This window comes from Myotis daubentonii, chromosome 6, assembly GCF_963259705.1.
Source record: "Myotis daubentonii chromosome 6, mMyoDau2.1, whole genome shotgun sequence".
NCBI classification, from domain to species: domain Eukaryota; kingdom Metazoa; phylum Chordata; class Mammalia; order Chiroptera; family Vespertilionidae; genus Myotis; species Myotis daubentonii.
The window spans coordinates 38,058,993-38,085,936 of NC_081845.1; the positions used below are offsets into that span (position 1 = coordinate 38,058,993).

Below are 26,944 nucleotides of genomic sequence, written 5' to 3' on the forward strand. Positions count from 1 at the left end.
CCTCCCTCCCCCCTGCGGACGTGGGGGCGGGGCCAAGCGGTTGCCCGGGCGACACGCAGTGTTTGTGCTCGGAGCCGGGCGCGAGCGCGGGGATGGCGGGCCAGTGCCGTTCGCCGTCGCCCCCCGAGCGGCCGCTGCAGGTGAAGGTGGTGGGGGTCTTCAAGAGCTCCAGCTTCCAGATTGCGAAGAGTACCGCAGAGGTAACGGCGAAGCAGCCACGAGTGCGGCGGCCCTCCCGCGTCCTCGCCTCGCCTCGCCCTCGTGGAGGCCGACGGGGGCGGGGCGGGGGGGTCGATGTTCCGGAAGGCGGCGTCCCGGCTGAGCGGCGCCGGTCTGGTTGGACCTGAGCGTGCAGGGGAAATGTGCGGGTTCTGGGGGGCGGGCATTCCACTTCGAGAAGGGCTACCTTTAAAGGGCCTTCCGAGCGAAGGAAGCCTTCAGAACCTTGCGGGGCACAAAGGTAATTCGTCCCCTCTTCGTAGCCACACATTGTGTTCCACATTAACTTTTAACTGAAATTACAGATTTTAAAAATTCACGAAAAGATGTTTAGGAAAAAGCTACCAAATAATTAGCTGTTTTTTATTTTTTTACAAACTCCCACTCCAAGTGATTTTTGAAAACCATTTGGGAAGTTTTTTTTATTATTATTTAAAATTTCTATAGCAGTCACTACATTCCAATCGAAGTAGGTGCTTAAGGGGATTTCTTCATAAATGACCAACCATCAGGTGCTTTGGAGAATACAGATAATTATTTGTAAACACACAGAATGATCTAGATGGAAAAACACTTTAATTGGAGTGATGTGGCCAGGTCAGTGATGTTGCCACACACCTATAACCCCAATGCCCGGGAACTGTAGAATGCAGCATGTCTTTGGGGTTGCTCCAGAACCGATGCTTTAAAATTATGCAACGCTTCTCTCCTTCCCACTCAACTCTAGGACAATACCTTATTCATCTTTATATCTTCCGAAGTACTCAGCTGGATACTTGACACAAAATGTTCCCAAACAGAAAACATCTCAGATTGCTATCTTGCCTAGTCCAAGTCCACAGAGTTAAAGAAAAGTTTGTAATTATATCAAGTCAGGAAATAGTAACTAATTTGTGAAATAGGTAAAGTTTACATCAAGATGACGAGAATAAGTGACCAGAAGGCTGTGGAAACAATATATGGATTATCAAAACAAGAAGGAATTGTTTGTGTTAGTCGGGCTGATGGGATCAACCTAGTTTTATGGCCTAAATTGTAATTCATGTGTTTGAGGAATTTTATCCCTTTGTTTTTCTCAGCAACTTTTATGAAAGCACGTGTTTTCTATGCCTGCTCCACACTGTAGATAAGGTGTGGGCAGTGTTTTTGTGTAAAGTCCAGATATTAGATTATTAGGCCTTCGGGCCCATAGATTCTCGATGGCTACTCCCCAGCTCTGTCCTTGTGGTGCAAAAGCACCCACAGACAATATGTAAATGAGTAGTGGTTTTCCAATAAAACTGTTGTGCATACCACAATTTGACTTGCATATAATTTCACATGGCATGAGATATGATTCCTCTTTTGATTTTTTGATTTGGTCTGCTGTAGAGCACACACTAAGTCAAGAAAACAGTGCCGTTATTATGTTAGTAATGATAATTTCCCTTTCGTAAGCTTTGCCTACTGTAGCTCTATTTGAATATGAAGACATCAATGTAAATTCAGTTAGTTCTATCTCAGTAAAGGATCTGTGAAAATAAGTCCAATGTGATAATTTGTGAGCAATCCCAGATGCCTGAGTAACTGACAACGATTCAGATTTCTAAAGAGTAAGTATTACATAATATACTAATTTGGATGAAGTCCATTTTAGAACAAACACTGAATTATGAAGAAAGTGTGGTTAAGTATGCTTAATTTGAAAGCTGTTGGGCTTATTAGTTATTCCAGGTGGTCCCTCAGTTCGAGACAGTCATCCTGCACAATTGCCTCAGACTCCGCAGAGCCCGGAATTGAGAAAAAAGCACACATCATCTGTTGGTTGGGGACAGTAGTCTAGGAAGGAAATGGAAACCGAGATGGCAGCATAGGGGAAATGGCCAGATTGCTCTTGCCCTCTTCTGCTATCCCTAGTCCCAAGGCAAGACGCACTCACATCCTGGCTGCCTACCCTTGAAACGTGCCAGATCAGTGTCCTGCTAGACGACGATGGGAGAGGCCAGCTGTCACTGCTCCCTGTTGGCCCATCTGTTCCTCAGACCCACTCAGAAAGGTGAGGCCTAATTGTTGTTGCCTCAACTACCTTCTCTTGCTTTAGGAGGAGGCAAAGTATGACAGATTAGGAGTTAAAACTTATTTTTGACAGGGATTGTTAACTAGTAAGAAAATTTTCTCTGAATCGTAAAGACAAAATAATATAGGTTAAACTAAAACATGCTCAATATCTAAACCTAAACATATTTAGTATTTACTTCTCTTTTTCGCAAGAGGTATAACCCCAACAATATCCTTTTGGTCATTCTCCATATATCAGTGAATTAAAGCAATAATTAAATAACAATTAAATAAGCATCTATTTATTTTAGTTAAAAGTATCCATAGATCCACTGAGGGTAAGTAAGAGTTTAATTTAGGAAAACTGGTCCTAAACAAACGTTGCAGATCAAAACTATTGGCACAAACTTGTTAATTTGTTTATTCAGTTGCTATATGTGAATGATCCACTCTATGCCAGATGTTGAGGCCAGTGGAAATATAGGAAAATTAAGACATAGTCTTTGTCCTCAAAGAAACAACTAAGACCAGTATGGACTGGGGAGTGACTTAATGGAAGTAAACACAGGGTTCTGGGTGGCTGGCAAGGGGCATCTAACTAGACTGCAGCTTGGATATGCGTGGTATAAAATTTCTTGGAGACCTCATAAAAATTGGGGGAAATTATTACTACTTTAAAAGAAGCTTACTATCGCTTCTCAGCCCTTTGGCTAAGAGCAAGTGTAAAAAAGCTTACTCTAAACTAATTGTTCTATTTTGAAACCTAGTGTCTGAAGAGCAATTTTCCATCCAAATTTGATGATCCTATAATGGTTCCTCTTCAAGAATTTGCATGGGATCAATATCTACAGAAGAAGAAAAGGGTAAAGGATATTCGGGGTGGGGGAAATGAGCAGTTTTCCCTGAGGTATTTTTATGCATTGTTTTGGAAAAACTGAGGTAGTAATTTTAGTGCAGCTAACTTTTATTTCTCTAAATCATGCACTTTTCCTAAATCATTTCATTCATTTACCAGGCTGATTTTAAGAAAAAGTAAAATATTTACAGGATTTTCTTTAGGAAGGCATGTGATAAAGGTAAGTTTTAAACTCTCAGTGCTGCTATTTCCCCTCTTTCCCTGCACATCGCTCACCCACACTTCCTCTGACACCCTGATGCTCAGGTGTTATGGCCTGGCACACGTCTCTCTGGAAGGTTTTGGTTTTGGATCACAGATATAATGAGAGGCTTGTGTTGCTTAGGGGAACTCTGATGACAGGCACCAAGTTCCCACAGGGTCACCTTGTGCTAACTGAAGTTTCCTTCTCCGCCTCTCCTCCCCAACAGTACGCTTGGTGAATCCCAGGGCTAGCAGAGAGGGCAGATAGGTTTTCTCTTGGGTGCCAACCCTGATAAGTTGTAGTGCTGCCTGGAGGATGTGATGTGGATTCTAAGGTGGCATCCTAGCTCAGCAATGTCTCATTTTGCTCAATGGTGGGGGCTGGAATGGTGTATACGCCTTGCTTGATACCCCTGGCCCAGTCCCGCAGAGACTCCCAGTCCTGGTTTCCCTGCCCCACCGATCTGGCCAGCGGCTGATGAAATCCCATGCCCCCTGACCAGATCAGTTTCGATTGTTCTGTGCTTGATTGCACAAGGAAGTCCTGTGACCCTGTGATTATCATGCAGATAGTGTTGCTTTACCGGACACCACTTCACTCTCCAGTCACAGGAATGGTACAGAACTGAGTCAAGAATACCACTCGTTAAGTCTCATGCCATTTTCATAGCCATAATACCCCTTCATTGGCATTCAAATAGAATCATTAGCAAACACTTACAAATGGTGCTTATTATATGCCAGACACTATTCTAATAGCTTCTACATATATTAACTCTAATCCTGACACCAACCAGGGTGGCCGATGGCCCTGGTTTACCTGGGATGGAGGAGTTTCCTGGGATACAGAAATTTTAATGCCGAAGCTGGGTCAGTCTTGGGCAAACCAGGACTGTTGGGCACCCTAACATAAAACAATGTTTTTCTTTTTTAAAAATATTTTTTATTAATTTCAGAGAGGAAGGAAGAGGAAGGGAGAGAAACATCAATGATGAGAGAGAATCATTGATTGGCTGCCTCCTGCACATTCCCCACTGGGGATTGAGCCCACAGCCTGGGCATGTGCCCTTGACCGGAATTGAACCTGGGACCCTTTAGTCCTCAGGTCGATACTCTGTCCATTGAGCCAAACCGGCTAGGGCAAACAATGTTTTTCCTAATTTTTATCACCAGACTTACTATACTGTGTACCAACCAGCATCACGCTCTGCACCTCCAGGAACCATGGTCTTGGGTTTTACTTGCACCTGCTCCTCTGATGTTTTCCCACTATACTCTTTTAAAAAGAGTATTTTCTTGCCCTTTTCAGCCTGAGTTGTTGACCTTGAAATGTTTTGTGTTCTCTTCCTCCTGCGTTTCTCATGCTGCCTGAATGAGGCTTTTAGATAATCATTGCTGCTGCTTTCCTATTCTTTACTCCTTATTCTTCCTTTCTTCCTTCTCTAACCCTCCTCTCCTGGATAATTATCACTTTACCCTTCTCTTCCTTTCAGGCCAGTATTTTGTCCTTCATGTAAGTGTTGTGTCACGTGTCAGCTGTAGTGCTTCTTAGCACATTCGCGGTTAGGTCCAGGCTGGCCTTGGTCTTCAGCAGAATGTGTTGCACACCCAAGGGATGGCTTCAGGGCTCTTGAAATGCCTTTCTCTCCTCTCCAGAAAGGCAGTGTGATACACCTAGTGCTGAAAAGCTCCAGAAACCAGCAGGTTCAGTCACTATCCTGAGGCAGGCGAGGACTCCTCATGGACAGAAGACAGAGTTGAGGCATTATGTCTTCAGCCTCTGAGTAAAGTGTATCTCCTACTGTATGTCTCCCGTGAAGCGAACTAAAATATCCACAGTTAAACTTTTTCTCCCCTTTTCCAAGTTTTGTGTCCTGTGAAATGTGATAACATTGGTCGAGTTAAGCAGTCTGGGAAGTATTGACCCGTAAGCTCTATCAGTGATTTACAGTTCAGCATGAACAAGTGTATTGTCTTTCTTTTTTTCACAAATATATATTTATTGATTTCAGAGAGGAAGGGAGAGGGGGAGAGAGAAACATCAATGATGAGAGAAAATCATTGATTGGCTGCCTCCTGCACGCCCCACATTGGGGATCAAGCCTGAAACCTGGGCATGTCCCTGGCCAGGAATCGAACAGTGACCTTCTGGTTCATAGGTTGACGCTCAACCACTGAGCCAAGCTGGCTGGACTCTATTCTCTTTCTTGAACAGGTTTTGATAAGGGCATGGGAAGTGACAGCTGAATAAGAAATCTCTAGAGGAGCTGAAATGGAACGAGTTAGCAAACTGAAGGCAGGCTGTTCCCTAAACCAGCATTTCTCTAAGTGCGGTCTCCAGACCAGCTGCATTGGCATCTCCTGGGATGTTCTTAGAAATGAAAATTCTCAGGCCCCACCCCAGAATCAGAAACTCAGGGGGCCTTGGGAATTTTTAATTTTGATTGCCCGCTAAAATTAGAGAACAGCTGTCCCAAATTAGACATGGTTCTGACATGTGACATAACACTGGGAATAATAAACCAGAATCCTCGGAGGGGACACAACTGGGATTAGGAGGTTGACTGGCAGTGTCGTGTGGATGAAAACGCACTCAGTACTTGAAAGTGCTGATGCAGGTGAGTCCCCTTCCTCCCTTCCTTCCCCTCAGGTGCCCAGAAGGTCCTGTTGGCCCTCACCCTGACCCCACCTCCATGAATAAAGCATTCTTCCCATGCTTTGCACTGAAAACCATGTCTTAGAACCCCTGACCTTCCCATGTATGCACACTCCATGTATGCACACTCCATGTATGCACACAGTCAGATGTGCTTCAGAAATGACACTACAGCCCTGGCCGGCGTGGTTCAATGGTTGGAGCATCGGCGGAAGGGTCTCGGATTTCATTCCAAGTTAAGGGCTCCTGACAGGGTTACAGGCTCACACCTGGGTTGTGGGTTCGCTCCCCACTCCCATCGGGGCATATGTGGTCAGTGTTGCCCCCTCCTCCCTTCCACTCTCTCTGAAAAGCACTGGAAAAAATATCCTCAGGTGAGAATTAACCAAAAATAAAAAAAAATGACACCACAGATTGCCTTTCGTTTCAAGTTACTGTAACAAGTTTGCTACACAGAGATTTTTTATTACCAGGTCACCATCTATTTTCTATGATTATATCATTTTTAAGATTATTTTTAGGTCATTCTTTGCTTTAAGTGATGTCAGAGTCTTGAACAATGTTCTTAAATCCTTGCTGAGAGCAAAATTCTGAGAGGTGGCAAAAAGTATATATTTTAGAGATTTAGACCTAGAGCTGAATTCAAGATCTGGCTTGTGGATTTAGCATGTGCTTATTGTTGTTGTTTTCTTTCTTTGTTACATTTTTTTTTCCTTTATAGGAACTTAAGAATGAAGTCTGGGAATATTCTTCCAATGTCATGTGTTTTATTAATGATCTGCTGCTGGGTGATGCACTTGAACTTCAGAAATGGGCCCACAAGGTGTGGAATATGATTGACTTTAAGCCTCCTGCACTTTATGAGGCACTTACTATGGATTTTTCTACTAAATTCTTAAGCGACACCAAGGCAAGTTACACTGACTTTTAAAGAAAAATAGTGGAATCTTTGATGATTTATGTTGACTCAGCATTAATTATTGATATCCTAATGAAGGGAATATAAAAGAGAAGGAAACCAGGTTTGCAAAGGATTATAATGTGGTAGGGTTTGGCAGCCAGGAGTATCTCCATTCAGACATTCCCACTCCCCTTAGAGCAGCGGTTCTCAACCTGTGGGTCGCGACCACCGGAAAACACATAGCATATCAGATATTTACATTACGATTCATAACAGTAGCAAAATTGCAGTTATGAAGTAGCAACGAAAATAATTTTATGGTTGAGGGTCACCACAACATGAGGAACTGTATTAAAGGGTCGCGGCATTAGGAAGGTTGAGAACCACTGCTAGAGGTTTATAGACATCATTTGTGTTAAAATATAAAGCCTCTCCCTCAAAGAAGGTCAAACCTATCGCTCACTCACCTTCAGTGTGGGATATTTTAATTATTACTAACACCTAAGTGGCAGTTATTGCACCAGGAGAATGGGAAGTTTGGGAAGGAAGGTGACATTTTAAAGCATGACACACAGTTGGTGAGAGCAGGATGCCATGTCACTGGGGTTTCTACGGCAGAGGACAGTCATGAACTCTGAGGTCCAGAGAGTGAGGGACAGACGTCAGGATTGGATGACAATAGAGATAAAAGTACTCTGTAATTTTGCTCACAAAGTTTGTAGCAACAACTATACCACATGTTGAAGATTACTACATGCTCCTGGTGGCCTGGGCCTACAGAAAGATCCAGTGCCTTTCTGAGCTGTGCAAGGGCAAAGACCAATATCTTGCATCCCTGTTTAACCACTGCATGGAACGGAATTTGAAACATAGTACGTGGTCCATGAATGTTTGGTTGAATAAACAATGCACTTGGAAAATGTAGAAACTATGGGGTGCAAGGCAGCACTTAATGTGCAAAGCAGTACATGGTGTGCTCTGGGAATAACTGGGACGGCAGGGAGACCAGAATTACTGGGAAACGCGGCTGGAAGAAAGAGAGTATCTGTCACGATTCTCGATGTCATCTATACTAAGCTACTCTGATTAATTTAGATTAAGGAGGAAGGGTATGTATTTAAGGGATATTGGTAACCTCACAAGTGACAGGTAAGCTGAGAACCTGCTTTGGAAAGCAGGTAGGGACCAAAGGAAGCCTGGCCACAGGAGAAAATGGCCAGAGCCACCCTCCCAGGAATATGCAGCCAAGGACTGCCATGGGTGCCCGCTGGCCTGGGTTCAAATTGTCACCTTCCCTAAGAATAACTTCTCGCTGCCCTTGTGTCTTTGCGCAGGCAGGAGCACCTACCTACCTAGTGGAGCCCAGGTCATATCCCTGCACCCTGGCGCGCTCAGGATGGGAAGAGGGAGAATCTGGCCCCTTCAGGGTTTGTGGAGGGTGGCTGGGCCCTGTGGGGAATTGCCCAAATAGGAAAGGTCTTCAGCTGTTAAATAGGAAGAAAAAAAAACAAACCCAACAAACCAACGGATCCACGGAAGAAAGGTTGAATCAAGAAGGAACTTTTCATAAAGAGTATGACACAGTCCTTTGCTTTTCTGGAAAAACTTTTTTTTTAAAATATATATTTTATTGATTTTTTACAGAGAGGAAGGGAGATGGATAGAGAGTTAGAAACATGGATGAGAGAGAAACACCGATCAGCTGCCTCCTGCACACCCCCCACTGGGGATGTGCCCGCAACCAAGGCACATGCCCCTGACCGGAATCGAACCCGGGACCCTTGAGTCCACAGGCCAACGCTCTATCCACTGAGCCAAACTGGTTAGGGCTGGAAAAACTTTTAGGGCTGTGCAGAAACAGGCTGGAGTGAGGGAAGCCTGGCGGCAGGGCAGCCTTCTGGAAAGCTGCTATAGCAGCACGGGCTAGAGGTAAAGACAGTTTCCATTAACTAGTGGCAGTGAGGGAAGGGGACCTACGTTCCAGAGAAGATCCTTAGGTTTTTGTGGTTTTTCCCCCCCAAATGGTAGATTTTTCTTGCTCAGTAAAACCCAGGGACTTGTTTACCTTTGGGTTGGATTGATGTGCTACATAATTATATTTGTGTGTTTGGCTGCTAGGTGACATTATCTTGTATTGCCTTCCTTTTACTCTCTTTTCATTAGAATTTTCACAATTACCTGCTCTTGACAACCCCAGAAAAATAAGATATTATTGCACAGGGAATCATGATTTTCAGTAGATCCTTCTTTTTCCTTTAAGCCTGTGAAGTTGACTATGTTAGGCCTCTTATTCTTTTTTTTAAATTTGTTTTATTTTTATGCCTCTTACTCTAAAGTGATAATATTCTTTTATAATCAAGAAATTGTAGTACAGAAGCTGAGAGGCACAAATCGTATGTAATAAAGAGCTAATATGCTAATTAGACCGAACAGTAGAATGACCGTCCAGACGAACTTCTGGACAACCATACGGACAAAGCCAGGCCTGTTAGGACCGAGATAGCCACAGCCTTGTAGTTAAATCCCATTGGGTCTCTTATTAATTATAATTAGTAGGGATGCCGGAAAACACATTATTTTAATCTTTCAATTAAAAAGATTATTTAAAAGACCAGTGTGGCTCAGCAGTTGAGCCTTGACCTATGAACCTAGAGGTATTGGTTCTGTTCCCGGTCAGGGCATGTGCCCAATTGCAGGCTCGACCCCCAGTGGGGGACATGCGGGAGGTGGTCGATCAATGATTCTCACATCATTGATGTTTCTTTCTCTTTCTCTCCCTTTCTTAAATCAATAATAAAAAAGGTTAAAGTGACATGAAATTAATGAGAGTGACGATTTCATTTATGTTTCCCAGATTCTTAAGAAATAGGGCACGGCAAATTATGTACCTTTTAAATCAGGGGGCATTTTATGTATGAGAATGGTGTCTAATATTCAAAATGTGTTCCATTAGATGTGCTCTGCTCCCTAAATGAATGCCCCCGTGATGGAGACTAGTGCTTTCATGCTGGATGCCTTTCGGTAGGGCTAGACATCTCACAAATGTTAGTTGTCTCTACTGGAAAGGATGGCAATTGAAAGCGAGCTGGGAGCCTCTGGGAACGTGAGGACATGATTGCACAGCACCCCTCTCCCAATCCCTGGAATCACATCTCCTATGGATTTAGGGGCCTTATTTTCCCTCTCAGAAAGGCCGGCCTGGCTTTGGTTAGCTAAGCTGAGCTGCCTCTGAAAATCCAGAACACATAGTAACCAAATCCATGGCACTCACACTAGCTTTTTTCCCAAAATTACTGAGGAAAGAAAAGAATTACCAGTCTCTTTTCTCAAAGGGACTGACTGTCCTTTCCACAATTAGTTTGTGATGTAGTGGCTACCTAAGCCATGTCTTCTTGGTTTTGTTGATGGGTTAATGTTGCTGAAAGGTTTTAAAAAGTGTGTTACTTAAGTTGTAAAGACTTGATATAATAAAATGAAACAAAACTCCTTAAATGATTCTTTTAATTTTGTTGTTACATTCTCCATTGGGAATGCTATGAACATCTTATCAATAAAAACATTGTTTTGTCTTTGGTCATTTTTTAAATTTTCTTCCAAGATATTGACCTGCATTATCCTTTTCTCCTGAATTTTAATAGCATGATTTTGTGTTCTTGGACATTTCTATTGGTCGTCATCCAATTGGAAGATTGGTTTTTGAGGTAAGAGGTTTTGTTGTTGTTTGTTAGTAAGTTGGGGGGAGTGGAAATATGTAACTGTCAAAATGTTAAATATTTAATCTTTTAAATCTTTAATTTTATTTTGTAGCTATACTGTGAGGCATGTCCCAAAACATGTAAAAATTTTCAGGTCTTGTGCACAGGAAAAGCAGGGTTTTCTCAAAGTGGCATCAAGCTACATTATGTCGGTTCGATTTTTCATCGAATAGTAAAGAATGCTTGGGTACAAGGAGGAGGTGAGTTTACAAACTTAATTGCAACATCAAATCAGAATGTCCAAAATTTTACTTACTTTTGTAAAATGCAGATAGGATTAGATATATTTAATATCAGATGTTTGTGGGAATCCTAATCAGAGTACACCAGATGTTCAAGGCCAATTTGCCATATGCATGTACAAAAGCAAGGACACAGCGGTTTTACTGTATGTGCTGTGCAGGTGTACCTTTCTATAACGCAAACATTGATATCACTATTTAGCAAGAAGACTCTTTTGCCTAAGTTGGTGTAAAGATACTTAGAGGCCCGGTGCACAAATTTGTGCACCGGTGGAATTCCTTGGCCTGGCCTGCGGGGATCAGGCCGAAACCAGCTCTCTGATATCCCCCGAGGGGTCCTGAATTGCAAGAGGGCAAGCCAGGCTGAGGGACTCCACCAGTATATGATCAGGCCGGGGAGGGACCGCAGGAGGGCTCCAGGGTGTGCCCGGTCCGTCTTGCCCAGTCCCAATTGGCTGGACCCCAGCAGGAAGCTAACCTACTGGTCGGAGCGTCTGCTCCCTGGTGGTTAGTGCGCATCATAGCGGATGGTCAAACGGTCGGACACTTAGCATATTAGGCCTTTATTACATAGGATGTTACTGACCAGCCAGTACATGGCTGCTTTGCACAGCTGCTTTGAAGAACTTCTTTGTCTGATGGCTCCTTAGCAGCAATGGCTACTTGGTCTGCAATAAAGTCTCTCTTATATGCCTATGACTTCTCATATCTTTTCCATCTAATACCCAGCATCTGGGGACCTGTACACCCCACAGTTGGCATAGTTGAGCAGAATCAAGGAGTAAGTGCTCCAACAATGTTGTATACATTTTAAAGGATGTTTTTCATATGGCCAAATGATGAGTTCAGATATTCATACACTTTAAAAATTCCCTAATTATTAAAATAAATCTAAAGTATGTTATCAGGAGCATTCTAAAATAACAAGTCATATAAGAAAGTAGGAAAACATTTTTAATCAAAATGTATTTTTAAATACTCACCTAAATAAATTAGAGTACTTAGAAAATACAAAGCTTTTAAGAAACATATTAAAGGTGGAAATTTGAAAATAGAATAAATGGAAAACAACTTATTTTTCACCAAAGATGTTACATTATTACAACTGAAAAGTAAGACCTAGAGCATTTTGGTTTCCTTTTTGGTTCTTTTCAGGTCAGTCCTTTGGCTTTACAGACTAAGTGCCTGGTTAACAGCACAAAATTAAATTTGGGAAGCTTTGGGGGAAATATCCCAGAGGGAGAAATTAGTCAGCAATCTATATATATAACAGCCTAAGTGACTGGTCAGCCGGTAGCTATGACATGCAATGACGACCAGGGGGAAGGTGCTCAACGCACAGGCATAGAAACATGGAACAGACTGATGAATCTCAGAGAGGAGGGGGGAGAGGGAGGGGGAAAAGAGATTAACCAAAGATCTTATATGCATACTAGAGGACTGGTGCACCGATTTGTGCACCGGTGGGGTCCCTTGGCCTGGCCTGTGGGGATTGGGCCGAAACTGGCAGTCCAACCTCCCCGAGGGGTCCCGGATTGTGAGAGGGTGCAGTAAATATATATTTAAAAATATTTAAATCAAAATTTCACAGAGCGTCCTGTTCCGCTGCTTTTCTGTAGTGTTCACACGGTTGTTGGCTTGCTTTCTGAGATTTCCTGGCTCTGTTCCCCTCCTTACCTTTGCTCTGGACTTTTCCTAGCCTTCAGTGTGATGGTCCACATCCAGCTCACTGTTGATTCTTCTCTTTCTACTCTGTAGGGGCCCAGGGTTCTAGGCCCCGCTTCTGTGGGTTCGAGGACTTTGGGTGTCCCTTCCTCTATTAAAACTATAAAGAATTAGCCCTGGCTGGCATGCTCAATGGTTAGAGCATTGGCTTGTGCACTGAAGGGTCGGGGGTTTGATTCCAGGTCAAGGGCATGTGCCTGGGTTGCGATTTGCTCCCCGCCCCCTGTTGGGTCATGTGCTTGCAGAAGGCAACCAGTGGATGTGTCTCTCACAACAGACTGATGAGAGAGTGCCCTCCCCCCTCTCCTGCTTTCTCTCTCCCCTCCTCCATCCCTCCCACTCTCTCTGAAAAGCAATGGAAAAAAATATCCTCAGGTGAGGATTAACAAAAATACTAAAAAAGTAAAAAATTATATTTTATAGCTGCATTGATATTAAAAAATATATCTTTTACTTAAAAAAATCATTATATTACAAATGAACTCCATTTCCAAAATACCAGATAATGAGTTATCACTATAGGGTGCAAGGAATGAAAATTTGAACAATAATTCTTTTTAAAGCACCTATTTTTATTTTTGCTTTACAAATATCTTACTGTTTCTATTTTATCCTCTCAGTTTAATCTTTCCATTTTTCTTAAAAGATGGACTATGTGATAACTTGTGAAGCAAAATTTATATGAACACATTTTAAAAAATCATTATCACAATTATAATTTAATACTTCATCATTTAAAAGTTTACATTGTAATTTAACCTACCTCCAAGAATTATTAGGAAAAAATAGTGTCTTGAATGTAAAATTGTTTATAAAATGCATTATAGTAATATTTTCATGGTATGAAACTTATGATAGTCATTTATAAAGGGGAATCATAATTTAAAGCATTATTTACCCTGCCAGTGTTGTGCTTTCCTTTTTAGTTTCATAATTATAATATTTACTTATTGTTATTTTGCAGATATAGTGGCTGGAAAAGGAGATGGTGGAGAGTCAATTTATGGACCAACATTTGAAGGTATGTATCTTTAAATTTTATCAGTCATATATTAGTTGATTATTCAAATTTAGCAGGACAGGACAATTCACAACTTAAGATAGTGTTTGGGATAACATACTAAAAGTGGGAGTTAAAAATGGCACCCCAGGCTAGTCCAGAACAGTTTTGTACACACATTTTTTTCACTTTCCTAAGTATATTATTTCTTTAGGATAAATTTCTAGAATTACGATTGTAAGGTCAAAGGGAATTGATTCTTAAAGTTTGTAATTTGCCATTCTCAGAATTGGCACCTTGATTATCCTCCTGTTTAGGCTGTCTGGGATCCTGGGAAGATGGGTAGTGGTGGTGGTGGTGTAGTTTTTTAATTTTTTAAAATCCCAAAATAAAAACAGACAAAATAATTAGATAGAAAAATTGAAAACCGGCAAAATAATTAGATAGAAAAACTGAAAACCCATGGATAACATTTATAACAAAACTGATAAGCTAAGTTACATAAATTCCAAAGTACAAACAGGGAAGGGCAGACTGCCAACAGCCACTGTCAGCCAACAGCCAGAAATCTGTGTGGGAGAAAGCAGGGCATCTGAGGGACCTGAGGACAGCTGAACCCAAAAATAGCCAGTCGCTGGTGTGTGCAGGGGGCTCGTAGTAAGGTTCAGTCTAGCCTCTGTGACTCTGGAACCTGATCTGAAATGGCCCTCTTCTAGGACAGGCTCACATTGAGGAGGTATTGCTGGGAATGCAATCAAAATTATGCGGGATATAGGGACAACAGTGAGGAAGAGGAAGAGGGGATGGGAACACAGTTAGGAAATCTCAGAAAGCAAGATGCATATCTTGACCTGCAATTGGAAACAGCACAAAAAGGTTTGTGAAGTTAGAAAAGCTTCTTCTAAAGCCACACCTGCTTCTAAATGTTTAGGAAAATTAATTTTACCTAAAAATGAACAGCAAAAAGTTTCATGATTATTAGAAGGGAAAAAGGGAATAAGGAATAGAGTAACAGCACCACACATAATAAAAGCACACTAGAAAGACATGCTCAACTTTAAGCAATAAAACAATTAAAAAAACACCAATATAAAATAAAACAAAATAAAATAAAACAAAAAAAAACAACAAAAAAGAAAGACATGCTCAAAATAGATCAAAATTGACAATTTCAAAGTGAGCTAAAAAACATGAATAAAATGATACAAGACAGAAAAGAACTCAAATCAGAATTAGGAAAACTCAGCATGAGGTTATAAACTGAGGAAAGAATAATAAAAGAATTTCAGAAACAAACTAGACAGAACATAAGACCAAATAAACACAACAGACATGTACCTTAAAGAAGTAGAAGGGCCCTGACCGGTTTGGCTCAGTGGATAGAGCATTAGCCTGCGGACTGAAGGGTCCTGGGTTCGATTCCAGTCAAGGGCATGTACCTTGGTTGTGGGCACATCCCCAGCAGGGGGTGTGCAAGAGGCAGCTGATCAATGTTTTTCTCTCATCGCTGTTTCTGACTATCCCTCTCCCTTCTTCTCTGTAAAAAAATCAATAAGATGTATTTTTTTAAAAAGAAGTAGAAGGTAGAGGGAGGAAGTTGGGTTTATGGGCCTTTTTTTTTAATCCTCACCCCAAGACATGTTTTTCATTTGAGAGAGAGAGAGAGAGAGAGAGAGAGAGAGAGAGAGAGAGAAATTCATGTGAGAGAGAAACATTGATTGGTTGCCCCCCCCCCAAACATGGCCTGATGGGGCAGATGAAATATGATAGAGGCTAATAAGTAAAATATTCCATAGTCCTGCATTTGAATTGGAAATTTCACTTAAACTCAAGAAGTCTCTCATCTATATACTAGTATATAGCTGTGTCTACTGAATTGGTCTACAACCACCAATCCGGTCATGATACACATTCCTAGCATTTAGATTGTTGTTTTGAAATGTCATTTCTCACTTAAAGAAACCAGGGCTTTTGGGAGAGATGGCAGGTTCCAATGATGGAACAGGACATTACAAAATGAGTCTGGAGCCTCATGTTTAGTCATGCTATCGTCAGAGGGCAAGAACGCTATTAAAGATTTACTAGAATCACGTCAAAGGCCTCAGGAGCCCATTTGAAGAGGTTCTCACTGGCCAAAGATGGAGTAATTTGCATAATAGTTGCAATGATTTGAAACCCAACACATATATTAAATCCATGAGTTCATAATAATATTATTTTATAAATAAAGCCTTATTGCTTAGAATTTGAACCTTCTGTCCAATAGAAGACATGTCTCAGCTCATCTCCTCATCTGCCCCCCTGGAATGATAGGTAATGAATTCATTATTTTGAAAACTGATAAGTATAGAGAAAGAATCAACCATTTATCTTGCCTTTTCTATGAGAACTAGACTAAGCTGTAGACAAGGGGAACCATCTTATCATATAAGTGTTCCAATTATTAGTGAAAAGGAAATAATGGAATATCACCATTTTGCTGCCCCCATGATAGGCATTTGGATGTAGGTGTTTGCTGCATCAGTCTCGGCTATCATCCCCAAAACAGAATAGAAAACAGGGTATTATGAGCCTTCTGTTGAGAGAACACACCACCAAAGGGATAGAACAGGAGTCTGATTGAGCTTCTGGATCCAGCTGCCCATTTGCAAGAAATATGACCAGTTCTGCCGTAATGTGTTCTTAAGGATCTCTGTGCTATGTAAAATCATGCAATAAAAACCACAGGACTTATGGCAGAAATGAGATTAAAAACAAAATGTTCTCAGTGACACATTAAAAAATAAGACAGTAACCTAATAAAAACAGAAACAGTGTTACACATATGTTTTGGTTACGAAACACCCGGAGGAAATTGCACTTGAGTGGGCAAAATTCATTATGCTCAACTCCTTCTCTAACTTATCAATCAAGGTGAAATAAGCATTTTCCACACAAGTAATATAGCCAAACTGACAGGACAGAGAACAGAGAAATAAGTATATTGAACTGTACCATGTGTGTGCAACGAGCAAGCTCCAGGCTCGGAGAAATTCTAGAGGTTAAATAGTTAGGTTCATTAACAGATAAAGTCTAAAGAAAAGAAAGGGATAGAGGCAGAACCTGTAGATTAAAAGAGATTTAAAAGGTATAACAAGTTGGGGGTTAATGGGGAGGGGTGATGAGGACACATTTGTAATACCTTAACTAATAAAAAATAAATAAAAATAAAAGGTATAACAAGTCTTAAAATGGGAATGACTAAACTATACTACCTAGGGGGATGCACGCTTAGATGGTAAAACTACAAGGAAACATTAAGTACTTGATTATGTAAAAGTCAGGGGAATAGTGACTTTGAGGGTGTGGAGAGGGACTTAATTAGGGACTTAAGGGGAGGCTGGCAAAATTCTTCTCTTGGCCTGAGTGGTGGTTAAAAAGGTGTTTGCCTTATAATAATTAATAATTATATATTTGTTTTCTGTGGCTTTTTTGTGTCTGTATTTTAATGTAATGAAAAGGTTTTATTTTTTAATTTTTAAAAAAGATATATTTATTGATTTTAGAGAGGAAGGGAGAGGGAGGGAGAGATACAAACATCAATGATAAGAGAGAATCATTGCCCTAACTGGTTTGGCTCAGTGGATAGAGCGTTGGCCTGCGGACTCAAGGGACCCAGGTTCGATTCCGGTCAAGGGCATGTACCTTGGCTGCGGGCACATCCCCAGTGGGGAGTGTGCAGGAGGCAGCTGATCGATGTTTCTCGCTCATCGATGTTTCTAACTCTCTATCCTCTCCCTTCCTCTCTATAAAAAATCAATAAAATATATTAAAAAAAAAAAAAAAGAGAGAGAGAGAGAAAATCATTGAGTGGTTGCCTCCTGAACACCCCCTACTGGGGATTGAGCCCACAACCTGGGCACATGTCCTGCCTGGGAATTGAACTGTGACTTCCTGGTTCATTGGTCAATGCTCAACCATTGAGCCACACCAGCCGGGCTGAAAAGATTTTAAAAAATAATATTGAATCAGTGGCCAAAGTGTAAGGGAAAAGTAAAAGCTAGTTTCCTTTTAAAATCATGTGAGACAGCTTTATCAAATGAAACCATGCAAGTGACAGTATTCATTTATTTACTCATAAATCAGGAAACTCCTAGTTTGGTGCCGACAGTGGTGCCAGTGCCTTTGGAAACAAAGATGATATGACCAAGTTTCCACCCTCCAGGATTGTAGTGTTTTTGTGATGACAGATGCTTAGACAAGTAAACTATAGGTGCTGTGCTGATTTTTATTCCAAAGGAAGAACTAAGTGCTGTGCGACAAGAAAGAACAACTAACTGTCTGGGAGTGGGGGCAGTGGCTCAGAGCAGCTTATGAGTTTAGTGCAGACCGGCTGTTCCTGGAAGCTTTCCTCGCATCCTTAATCCCTGATGAGAATCCACCCTTCCACTCCCGCCACAGCTGTTAGCAGATCACCCAGACTCTTTCTGCTGGGAGGCACAGTCTCAGACAACTCGGGCCTTCTGTCCAGGAGGAGACCCATCTCTTAGCTCAGTGGTCGGCAAACTCATTAGTCAACAGAGCCAAATATCAACAGTACAACGATTGAAATTTCTTTTGAGAGCCAAATTTTTTAAACTTAAACTATATAAGTAGGTACCTTGTTATTAACTTAATTAGGGTACTCCTAAGCTGGCCTTTGCTAAAAACGTCCTCAATCTGATTGAGGTACGTTCGCTGAGGTCGACCCCTTCCCACTCTCCCATCCACACTTGTCTTGTATACTTGTTTCAGATAGGTGAGTGTGGGTGGGAGAGTGGGAAGGGGTCGACCTCAGCGAACGTACCTCAAAACAATGTACCTCCCCCGTATCCTGCGGCCCACCTGCGCCACGTCTCCTATCGCCCGACCGCCCGACACCCCCCACTTCTTCTAACGCCACATCTTCAAAATAGACTCGCCCAGGCCGAAAACCGACTTCTGCGCATAGGCCAGGAAGTTTCAATCGCAGTGTATGTGCGTGCCCGCACGTGGTATTTTGTGGAAGAGCCACACTCAAGGGGCCAAAGAGCCGCATGTGGCTCGGGAGCCACGGTTTGCCGACCACTGTCTTAGCTTATCTGCTCACCTGCCCCTCTGGACATCCCTGTGGCTCTGTTAATTATCTTTCGTTTCCATCCTTAGACAGTTGTGGGGATTTGGTCTCCAGATGGAGGCCTGGCCTCTGGTGCCCAGGGAGGCCCAGTGTGTTCAGGGAAGTTTCTGTTACTGTTTTGTTTGTGTGGAATGCAGAATTAGAAATCCAGTAACCAATCAAGTGAAGAGAGGGATGCTCTAGATGACTGTGGGCGAGAGACCATGACGAGTACTCAGAACAGCCACAGCATGGGTTTTCCTCCTTTCACCCCTGTGGATTGTTAATACATTGGGCTGAGAGTCCGTCCTCCAAATTTCTCTCATGGGACCCTATTTCTGTGAGATGCAGAATTAAAACCCAGAGCTTGTTAAAAAACACTACAACCACAAAACTTACTTTTATTAAGTTTAACACAGTGAATTCAAAAGAATGAATAAATTATATCATTTAATTTGATGATTATTTTATAAATTGGCTAATATATATTTTTTTTAACTTGAGGAAAACCTTTTTTGCTTTGAATTTTGCTTTTTTGTCTTCCCATACCCTAGATGATGAATAGTAACCCTTTTTTTCTCCTTCTATTCTTTGTATAATAATCCTAGTCCTTCCCATCCTTGAAGGATTGGTGACTAGATTGGCTTGGGCTGACTAGAGACATGGTCAGTTATATGAAAGGCAAAAAAAAACCACATAAATTTTTAAATACTAAATTATCCTTGGTTACATTAAATAGATGAGTTTCTTAATATTAGCTTGGGCCCTAATAGACACATCACTTAAAGTCTAATTATCTACCCTGGCCAGGTAGCTCAGTTGGTTGGAGCAGCATCCCAGTATGCCAAGGTTTAGGGTTCAATTTCTGGTCAGGGCACAAGCAACAATCAACCAGTGAATGCATAAATAAGTGGAACAACAAATCAGTATTTCTCTCTAAAATCAATTTTTAAAAATCTATTTGTCTAATCTCAAGATCTTTAAATGAAACTGGACATTAATAAAAAGCACAGAGCCTGATGTACTATCTACTCAATAATGCAACTGAAAGTTATTCAAAAGGTTTTTTTGTTAATCCTTACCCGAGGATATTTTTTCCACTGATTTTTAGGGAGAGTGGAAGAGAGAGGGAAAGACGGAGAGAAACATCCATGTGAGAGAAACACATTGATTGGTTGCCTCCTATATGAGCCCCGACCAGGACCCAGGCTGGGGAGGAGCCTGCAAGCAAGGTATGTGCCCTTGACTGGAATTGAACCCAGGACCCTTTGGTCAGCAGATCAGTGCTTTATCCACTGAGCAAAACCAGCTATGGCTACAAAAGTTTTTTGTTTTTTTTTTTAATTAGAAACAAGAACTGAAGAAGCCCTGGCTGGGTAGGTCAGTTGGTTAGAGTGTCGTCCCGATATGCCAAGGTTACAGGTTTGATCCCTGGTCAGGGCACATAGAAGAATCAACCAGCAAATGCATAAATAAGTGGAACAACAAATTGATGACTCTCTCTCTCTCTCTCTCTCTACCCATTCCTCTCTCTCTCTAAAAAAAATCAATAAAGAAAAAACATTTTAAATAAAAAGAACTGATATCTGGGTAGCTATTTAAGAACTTTTTTTGGTGAGATTTATCCTATGTATAGAAGGTATAAATGTATATTTAGAAATAATTATAAAGCAAACCCTCACCATCTTTTTCAAGAAAAACTGCCATTTGTCTATCCTCAATAACTCCATCTTCTATAAATAAAAAATAATTCCATATCCCTCACTGCCTCTCTTCCTCCTTCCCTTCCACGGTCTCTAAAAATGAATAGGAAAAAAATACCCATCTTGCTGGGCATCACACTTCATTTACTTTTCTATAACAAGAAATTAGTGAATGTAGGGAATAACTTATTAAAATATTGATGGTAAAATTAGAGCAGTTTTTAAAAATTGATATTGTAGGATTGAGGTCAGAAAGTCTACTTGACATAACGCTCCTCAGAAAATGATATGGAAATGTCCCAAACTGCCTGATTATACTTACCGGAGAGTGCAATGCAGTTTCCAACACTTAAAGTAGTTGCTTCCATTAGAAGTATCAGAATGAGCTTTGTTTTTCTGAATTATGGTGTTTCTATTGGAAATTGAATTGACCTTTACATTTCAGAACCCTTTCACACCATTGCTCCCTTTTTGTCCTAGTCTTTTATGGATCACACCATTCAGCTCTCACCCTCTCTCCCTTCTGATCTCTGAATCAGAATGAGCTTTATTTTAAATAAATTCAGAAACTGATTTTTTCACATGAATTCTGATTTCTATTTCAAACAAGCAGTTCCATTTCACTCTTAACATCATATGTTACAAATGATGTCAGTTTTAACCACAGAGCAGTAAGGGCTACTCCTTGTCTTCCTGTAAGTGGCAGAGGCAGGCAGAACTCCTGACTCAGGCAGTGTAATGAGAGGGTTCTGGGTTTCTACCGTAGCCTTTACCTTTCCGTAACTTCCTTTTACTCTTTATTGAAATTCCATGCCTGTTCATGTGACCTAACTCACCCCCGCCTTCCCCCTGAGATTCCAGTCTGCTCCATGCTTCTATGTCTCTGGATCTATTTTGTTCATCAGTTTATTTTGTTCATTAGATTACACATATGAGTGAGATCATGTGATAATAGAAATATTTTAACGACCTACTGTTTATTGTCTTTTCTAGATGAAAGCTTTTCAATTCCTCATAATAAAAGGGGAGTTCTTGGAATGGTCAACAAAGGCCGTCACAGCAGTGGCTCACAGTTCTACATCACGCTACAGTCAGCTCCCTATCTAGATAAAAAATATGTGGCTTTTGGGTACGTGTATTGTAAGTTAGTGTATATTATAGTCATATATGTAAAAATGTGGTTCAAAAAAATTAAGTATTGTGTGAAGTCTATGGGTAACTAAGAATTTAAAAGCAAAAGTAATACAAATACAAACATTTAGAAACATTTTGTGAGAAACTTGCTATCCATAAAAACCAGAAAATATTTAGGAGGCACAGCCATTATAAGATTCTTTTTATCTATCCATCCATTCATCCATTTTTGTTCAGCCTAAAGGATATTACCAAATCTAAATTATGTTGAATAATACCATAGTACTTAATAATGTAGATATATTTAGATGCAGAAGTGAGATGAAACCATTTAAGTAATTATCCATAAATACTGTGAAGAGATAGATGAAAACTATCTAAATTGCAAGTAACTTTTTAAAATCCTCACCTGAGGATATTTTTTCCATTGATTTCTAGAGAGTGGAAAGGAGGGAGGAGGGAGAGAGAGAGAGAAAGAGAGAGAGACATATAGACAGACACTTCGGCACGAGAGAGACACATCAATTGGTTGCCTTCTGCACATGCCCCTATTGGGGCTGAGGAACCTGCAACCAAGGTATGTGCCCTTGACCCAAATACAAAACCCACTACTCTTCGATCTTGGGCCACTGAGATCTAACTACTGAAGAAAAATGGGTTGGGCACAAGTAACCTTTTTTTACTGAACAATTTAAAATATGGAGATATCTCTGGTAATTATTAGAATACTAGAGGCCTGGTGAATTGTGCACCAGTGGGGTCCCTTGGCCTGGCCTGTGCCCTCTCGCAATCCAGGACCCCTCGGGGGATGTCAGACTGCTAATTTCAGCCCAATCCTCGCAGGCCAGGCCGAAGGCCCCTAGTATGCATATAAGATCTTTGGTTAATCTCTTCCCACCTCCCCCTCCTACCCTCCCCCCGAGATTCATCAGTCTGTTCCATGTTTCCATGCCTGTGCATTGAGTGTCATAGCTACCAGTTGAATGGTCACTTAGGCTCATATATATATAGACTAGTAGCCCGGTGCATGAAATTCGTGCACATTAAAAGGGAATTAATTGCCCTAACCAGTTTGGCTTAGTGGCTAGAGCATTGGCCTGCGGACTCAAGGGTCCCAGGTTTGATTCCGGTCAAGGGCATGTACCTTGATTGCGGACACATCCCCAGTGGGGAGTGTCCAGGAGGCAGCTGATTGATGTTTCTCTCTCATCAATGTTTCTAACTCTCTATCCCTCTCCCTTCCTCTGTAAACAATCAATAAAATATATTTTTTAAAAAGGAAATTAATTAGCAGAGATATTTTAATATTGCTATTTGCCCTTTATAATAGAAGTGTGAGAGATGAAAGGAAATTAGTAAAATGTATATGAAAATAATATATAAATTTATTAATAAATAAACAGTAACAAAAGGATATAACAACAGGCATGATATAAAAACGACAAAAACATGATATGAAAACAACAAAAACATAATATGAAAACAACAAAAACATATAAAAACAACAGTGATGCAAACAGTGACTGATAAAGTGATTAAACTTATTCTAATATCTCCCTGTACACCACATTAAGAGTGAAAACATTTTCAGAGTGCTTGACCAATTTCCCTTGTGATGAAGTACTTAGAACTTTAACTGTAACATCACATGCTCTTCAAACTCGAGAGAAAGCAACATATAACTGACCATGTGCAAAAACGGGTTCACGTAGGAATATGCCTACTTTGTCTAGAGTTTGTCCTTGTGATTTATTAGTAGTCATCACAAATGCTGGCATCACGGGAAACCGTCGTTGAATCAATTTAAATGGGAGGCCAGTGTCAGATGGGGACAAATTAATTCTTGGAATCAGAACAGCCTCTCCCTCTGCAGATCCTGTTAATACTTCAGCTTCGATAATGTTAGATCATAATCTTTTGATAATAAATCTGGTACCATTACAAAGACCCCATTTACTATTGAGATTTCTCAATAGCATGATGATTGCACCCACTTTCAATTTTAATTTATGACACGGCATTCCCGAAGAGTAATACTATTAAGAAATTCGATGGGAAAATTTTCATTTTCAGCATCATCTGTGGAATCAATGGAATCATCACTCAAATATGTGTAAAGATCTCCAAGAATATGCAAATTTTCTTCGTTTAATTTTTGAACATGCTCATTTTTTGGACAAAGAATTGCACTTTTAGCTATATTTTTAATATTATCTATAGCAGTGGTTCTCAACCTTGGCTGCACATTAGAATCACCTGGGAATCTTTTTAAAATCCTGATTCCTGGGCCTCATCCTCCAGAAATTGTTTCTTTGTTATGGGGTGGGGCCACAACATTAGTAACAAAGAAACAGAATTAAAACTTTATTGTGGGGAGCCGTTACAGTGTTTTGGACAGGTTCAAGCCTTGGACTGATGAGAGGGCACAGTCCTCTCATTGCCACATGCAAGTCCCAGCTTGAAGGGCAGGGCCCTCCCAGCACAATTATAGCCAACAGCTGTAGTTGTAAGCTTGAACCTATGGTCCGAACACGTGGCCCTACGTGCCTGAGTGATGTGGGCTTGATAGAGTTCAGGTGCATGTAGTTGAGTAGGATTGAAACCCAGGAGACTGTTGTAAACATCTTGGTCATACCCTTACTTTGCCTCCTAGCATCTGCTCTAAAATAAAGGCATGGCTGTGGGCGTGGTCGCTGTCTGTCTCTCAGAGACCCAGCTTTCATTCTCTTGTCTGTCTTTTTTTTTTATTATTAAATCTTTATTGTTCATATTATTACATTTGTTCCTCTTTTTTCCCCCCATAACTCCCCTCCTCCCAGTTCCCGCCCCACCCTCTGCCCTCACTCCCCACCCACTGTCCTCATCCATAGGTGCACGATTTTTGTCCAGTCTCTTCCCGCATCTCCCACATCCCTTTCCCCCCCAAGAATAGTCAGTCCATTCCCTTTCTATGTCCCTGATTTTATTATAATCACCAGTTCATTCTGTTCATCAGATTATTTATTCACTTGATTTTTAGATTCACCTGTTGATGTGTATTTGTTGTTCATAATTTGTATCTTTGTCTGTCTTTTCTAAGCCTTTCAGCCGCCCCGACTCAGGTTCACCGTTAGCTGTGCTGGCGTGGCACACTTTATAAAGATCTGCCTCCATGCTCCCAGGGCGGGTTCCTGCCTCAAACCCCACCCTTACAGGAAACAGCTCTGGGAAACAGCTCGGGAGGGTGCAGCCGTTGCCAAGACAACGTGGACCTAAAATGGATGAATATACTTTTCATCACTTGAGTGTTTCATATCGCTACTTGATTATTGAAGTGAATATACATTGAAGTTTACTTTTTCTTCCCTGAAATGATGTGAAGTGTTAGAATTTTTCTGAATAAGTATTACATTATTCCAGTCACTCCATAGGGATAATTATTAACTCTTCATCCCATGGAGAAACTTCATGCCATTTTACATTTTAACCACAAAGTTTACATCTGGCAATTGGAGCACTTGAAATGTGGCTAATGCATCTGAGGAACTAAATTTTATTTAATTTTAATTAAATTTAAATAGCCACACATGCCCATATTTGGGCAGTGAAGGTAGGGGAACTCCTAGGATTTTGGAATTAGTTGAATGGTTGGTGCCATTCACCAAGCTAGAGAAGACAAAAAGGATATGGGAGAGATCATGAATTCAGGATGGACAAGTTAGGATTTGGATTAAGATACAACAGACAGGTGGTAACTCCTGAATCCCAGAAATAGGTATTCAAGCTGACAAGGTCTAGAGGCGTGGATTTGGCAGCTATTGACATGGCAGCTGAGCTATAAGCTAGACCAGAGTACCATCATTCACAGAACAACCTCTGAGCCTTTGCTTATTTGTTCATTCTGCCTCCCTTCAGTTTGCCAAAATTCCGTTCAAGGCTTAGGTCAGAAACCTCTCTGATTATAAAAATGAAACTGGTTGTCCTCTATGGCACACTGTGAACAACACAAAGTAGGGACTGGGTCTCACTCATCTTGTGCCCTAATACCTGTAACAAGGAGGAGGTACACACAGTAGGCACTCCTTCAGTATTTGTGAAACCAGTTTCGAGAAGAGGCTTCACATTCTTTTTGGACAGAGGTGAATCTGTCCCTTTTCCCCTGCTCTTCATCCTCAGAATGTACCTTGTGTCCTGCTCTGTCATGGTTTCTGATTGGGATGGCAAAAATAGAGCCCAGAGGCAGACAAAGATGACTAGAGCATGATCAGTGTCAGCACTGACCATGTCCCTATGAAGGTTCATAAAATGGAAATTGACCTTCCCAAGCCATGCCTCAATACAAGCATTGGTAGAGAGCACATGTTTAGGACTGTCTCTCTTTTTGAGAGAACCATCAGATTAGCTCCACTCAGATTTCTAGCTTGTGGCCAGTGGATGTCTACAGATACTGAAACCAGCATGGTGACTTCGTTCATGTATCTTTTATTCATGTATTCAAAGGATGTTGATTAGGTGCCTACTATGTGCTAGGTATTGTGCACTCAGCAAAAGCATGATCTCTGCCCTCAATGAATCAGAAATGAATCAAAGAAGTATTCAAGTAAATATCAAATTTACCCCTGATTATTCCTATAAAGGGACCTGGGAAACTTCCACAAGGAAATGATTGAGCTAAGACCTAAAGGAAGGCCAGGAATTGACCAGACATAGGGGTTGGTGGTGGGGACAAGAGCAAAGGAGACAGCAGTGACAGGAAGGGCTCAAGGTGCTACTGAGGTACTAAAAGCCAGTCGGGCTGGAGCATAGAGCAAGGGGCACATGCTGCAAGACAGTCCTGGAGAGGTGTGGGGAGGCCAGCCATGGTAGAGATTTTTGGTTTTATAATAAGCATAATGGGAAATTGTGGAAGTGTTTTAAGCAGGAACGTGAAATCAGATTTGCATTTTTCAAACTTCACCCTGACGGTAGTGAGAATAACAGATTTGGAAGGGTCCCAGATAGATGTGGAACCATGGCACTCTGGACACATTTAGAACTATTTATTGATCACTGATGTTACTTTAATTTGTAGGAAATATCCTTAGCTAAGCAGGGTAGGACTCAATTTAGGAATGTAAGCTAAATGTGGAAATGTATGACTGACTAAATTTTTCACTTTTTCTCCTATATTAGGCAATTGATTGAAGGAACAGACGTTCTTCAACAACTGGAATTGGTTCCAACAGAGAATGAAAGACCAATACAACAATGTACAATTATTGACAGTGGAAATGTTTATGCTTGATTTTCAAATCAGTATTTTCCAAGTTTATTATGTATCTGATCAGCTGTTTCTAGATTTAATTAAACCATGCTTGATAAAATGTAATTTGAAAACTTGT

At 41.0% G+C, this 26,944-nt stretch overlaps 1 protein-coding gene across 5 annotated transcripts; it reads left to right on the plus strand.

Moving 5' to 3' along the window:
- Positions 1 to 26,931, plus strand: PPIL6 (peptidylprolyl isomerase like 6). Of its 5 annotated transcripts, none has more exons than XM_059700756.1 (9): positions 81 to 200; positions 2,116 to 2,254; positions 3,024 to 3,119; positions 6,733 to 6,921; positions 10,551 to 10,613; positions 10,720 to 10,867; positions 13,599 to 13,655; positions 21,444 to 21,579; positions 26,736 to 26,931. In XM_059700756.1, the coding sequence occupies exons 3-9, from the start codon at positions 3,066 to 3,068 to the stop codon at positions 26,845 to 26,847; spliced, it is 759 nt and encodes a 252-aa protein (XP_059556739.1). In that variant the 5' UTR covers positions 81 to 200; positions 2,116 to 2,254; positions 3,024 to 3,065; the 3' UTR covers positions 26,848 to 26,931. The 5 variants fall into 5 exon arrangements, with proteins under 5 accessions (XP_059556735.1, XP_059556737.1, XP_059556739.1 ...); XM_059700755.1 differs by lacking the exon at positions 81 to 200 and adding an exon at positions 216 to 460; XM_059700752.1 differs by lacking the exon at positions 2,116 to 2,254 and having other exon boundaries at positions 1 to 200.
- Positions 26,932 to 26,944: the final 13 nt, after the last annotated feature.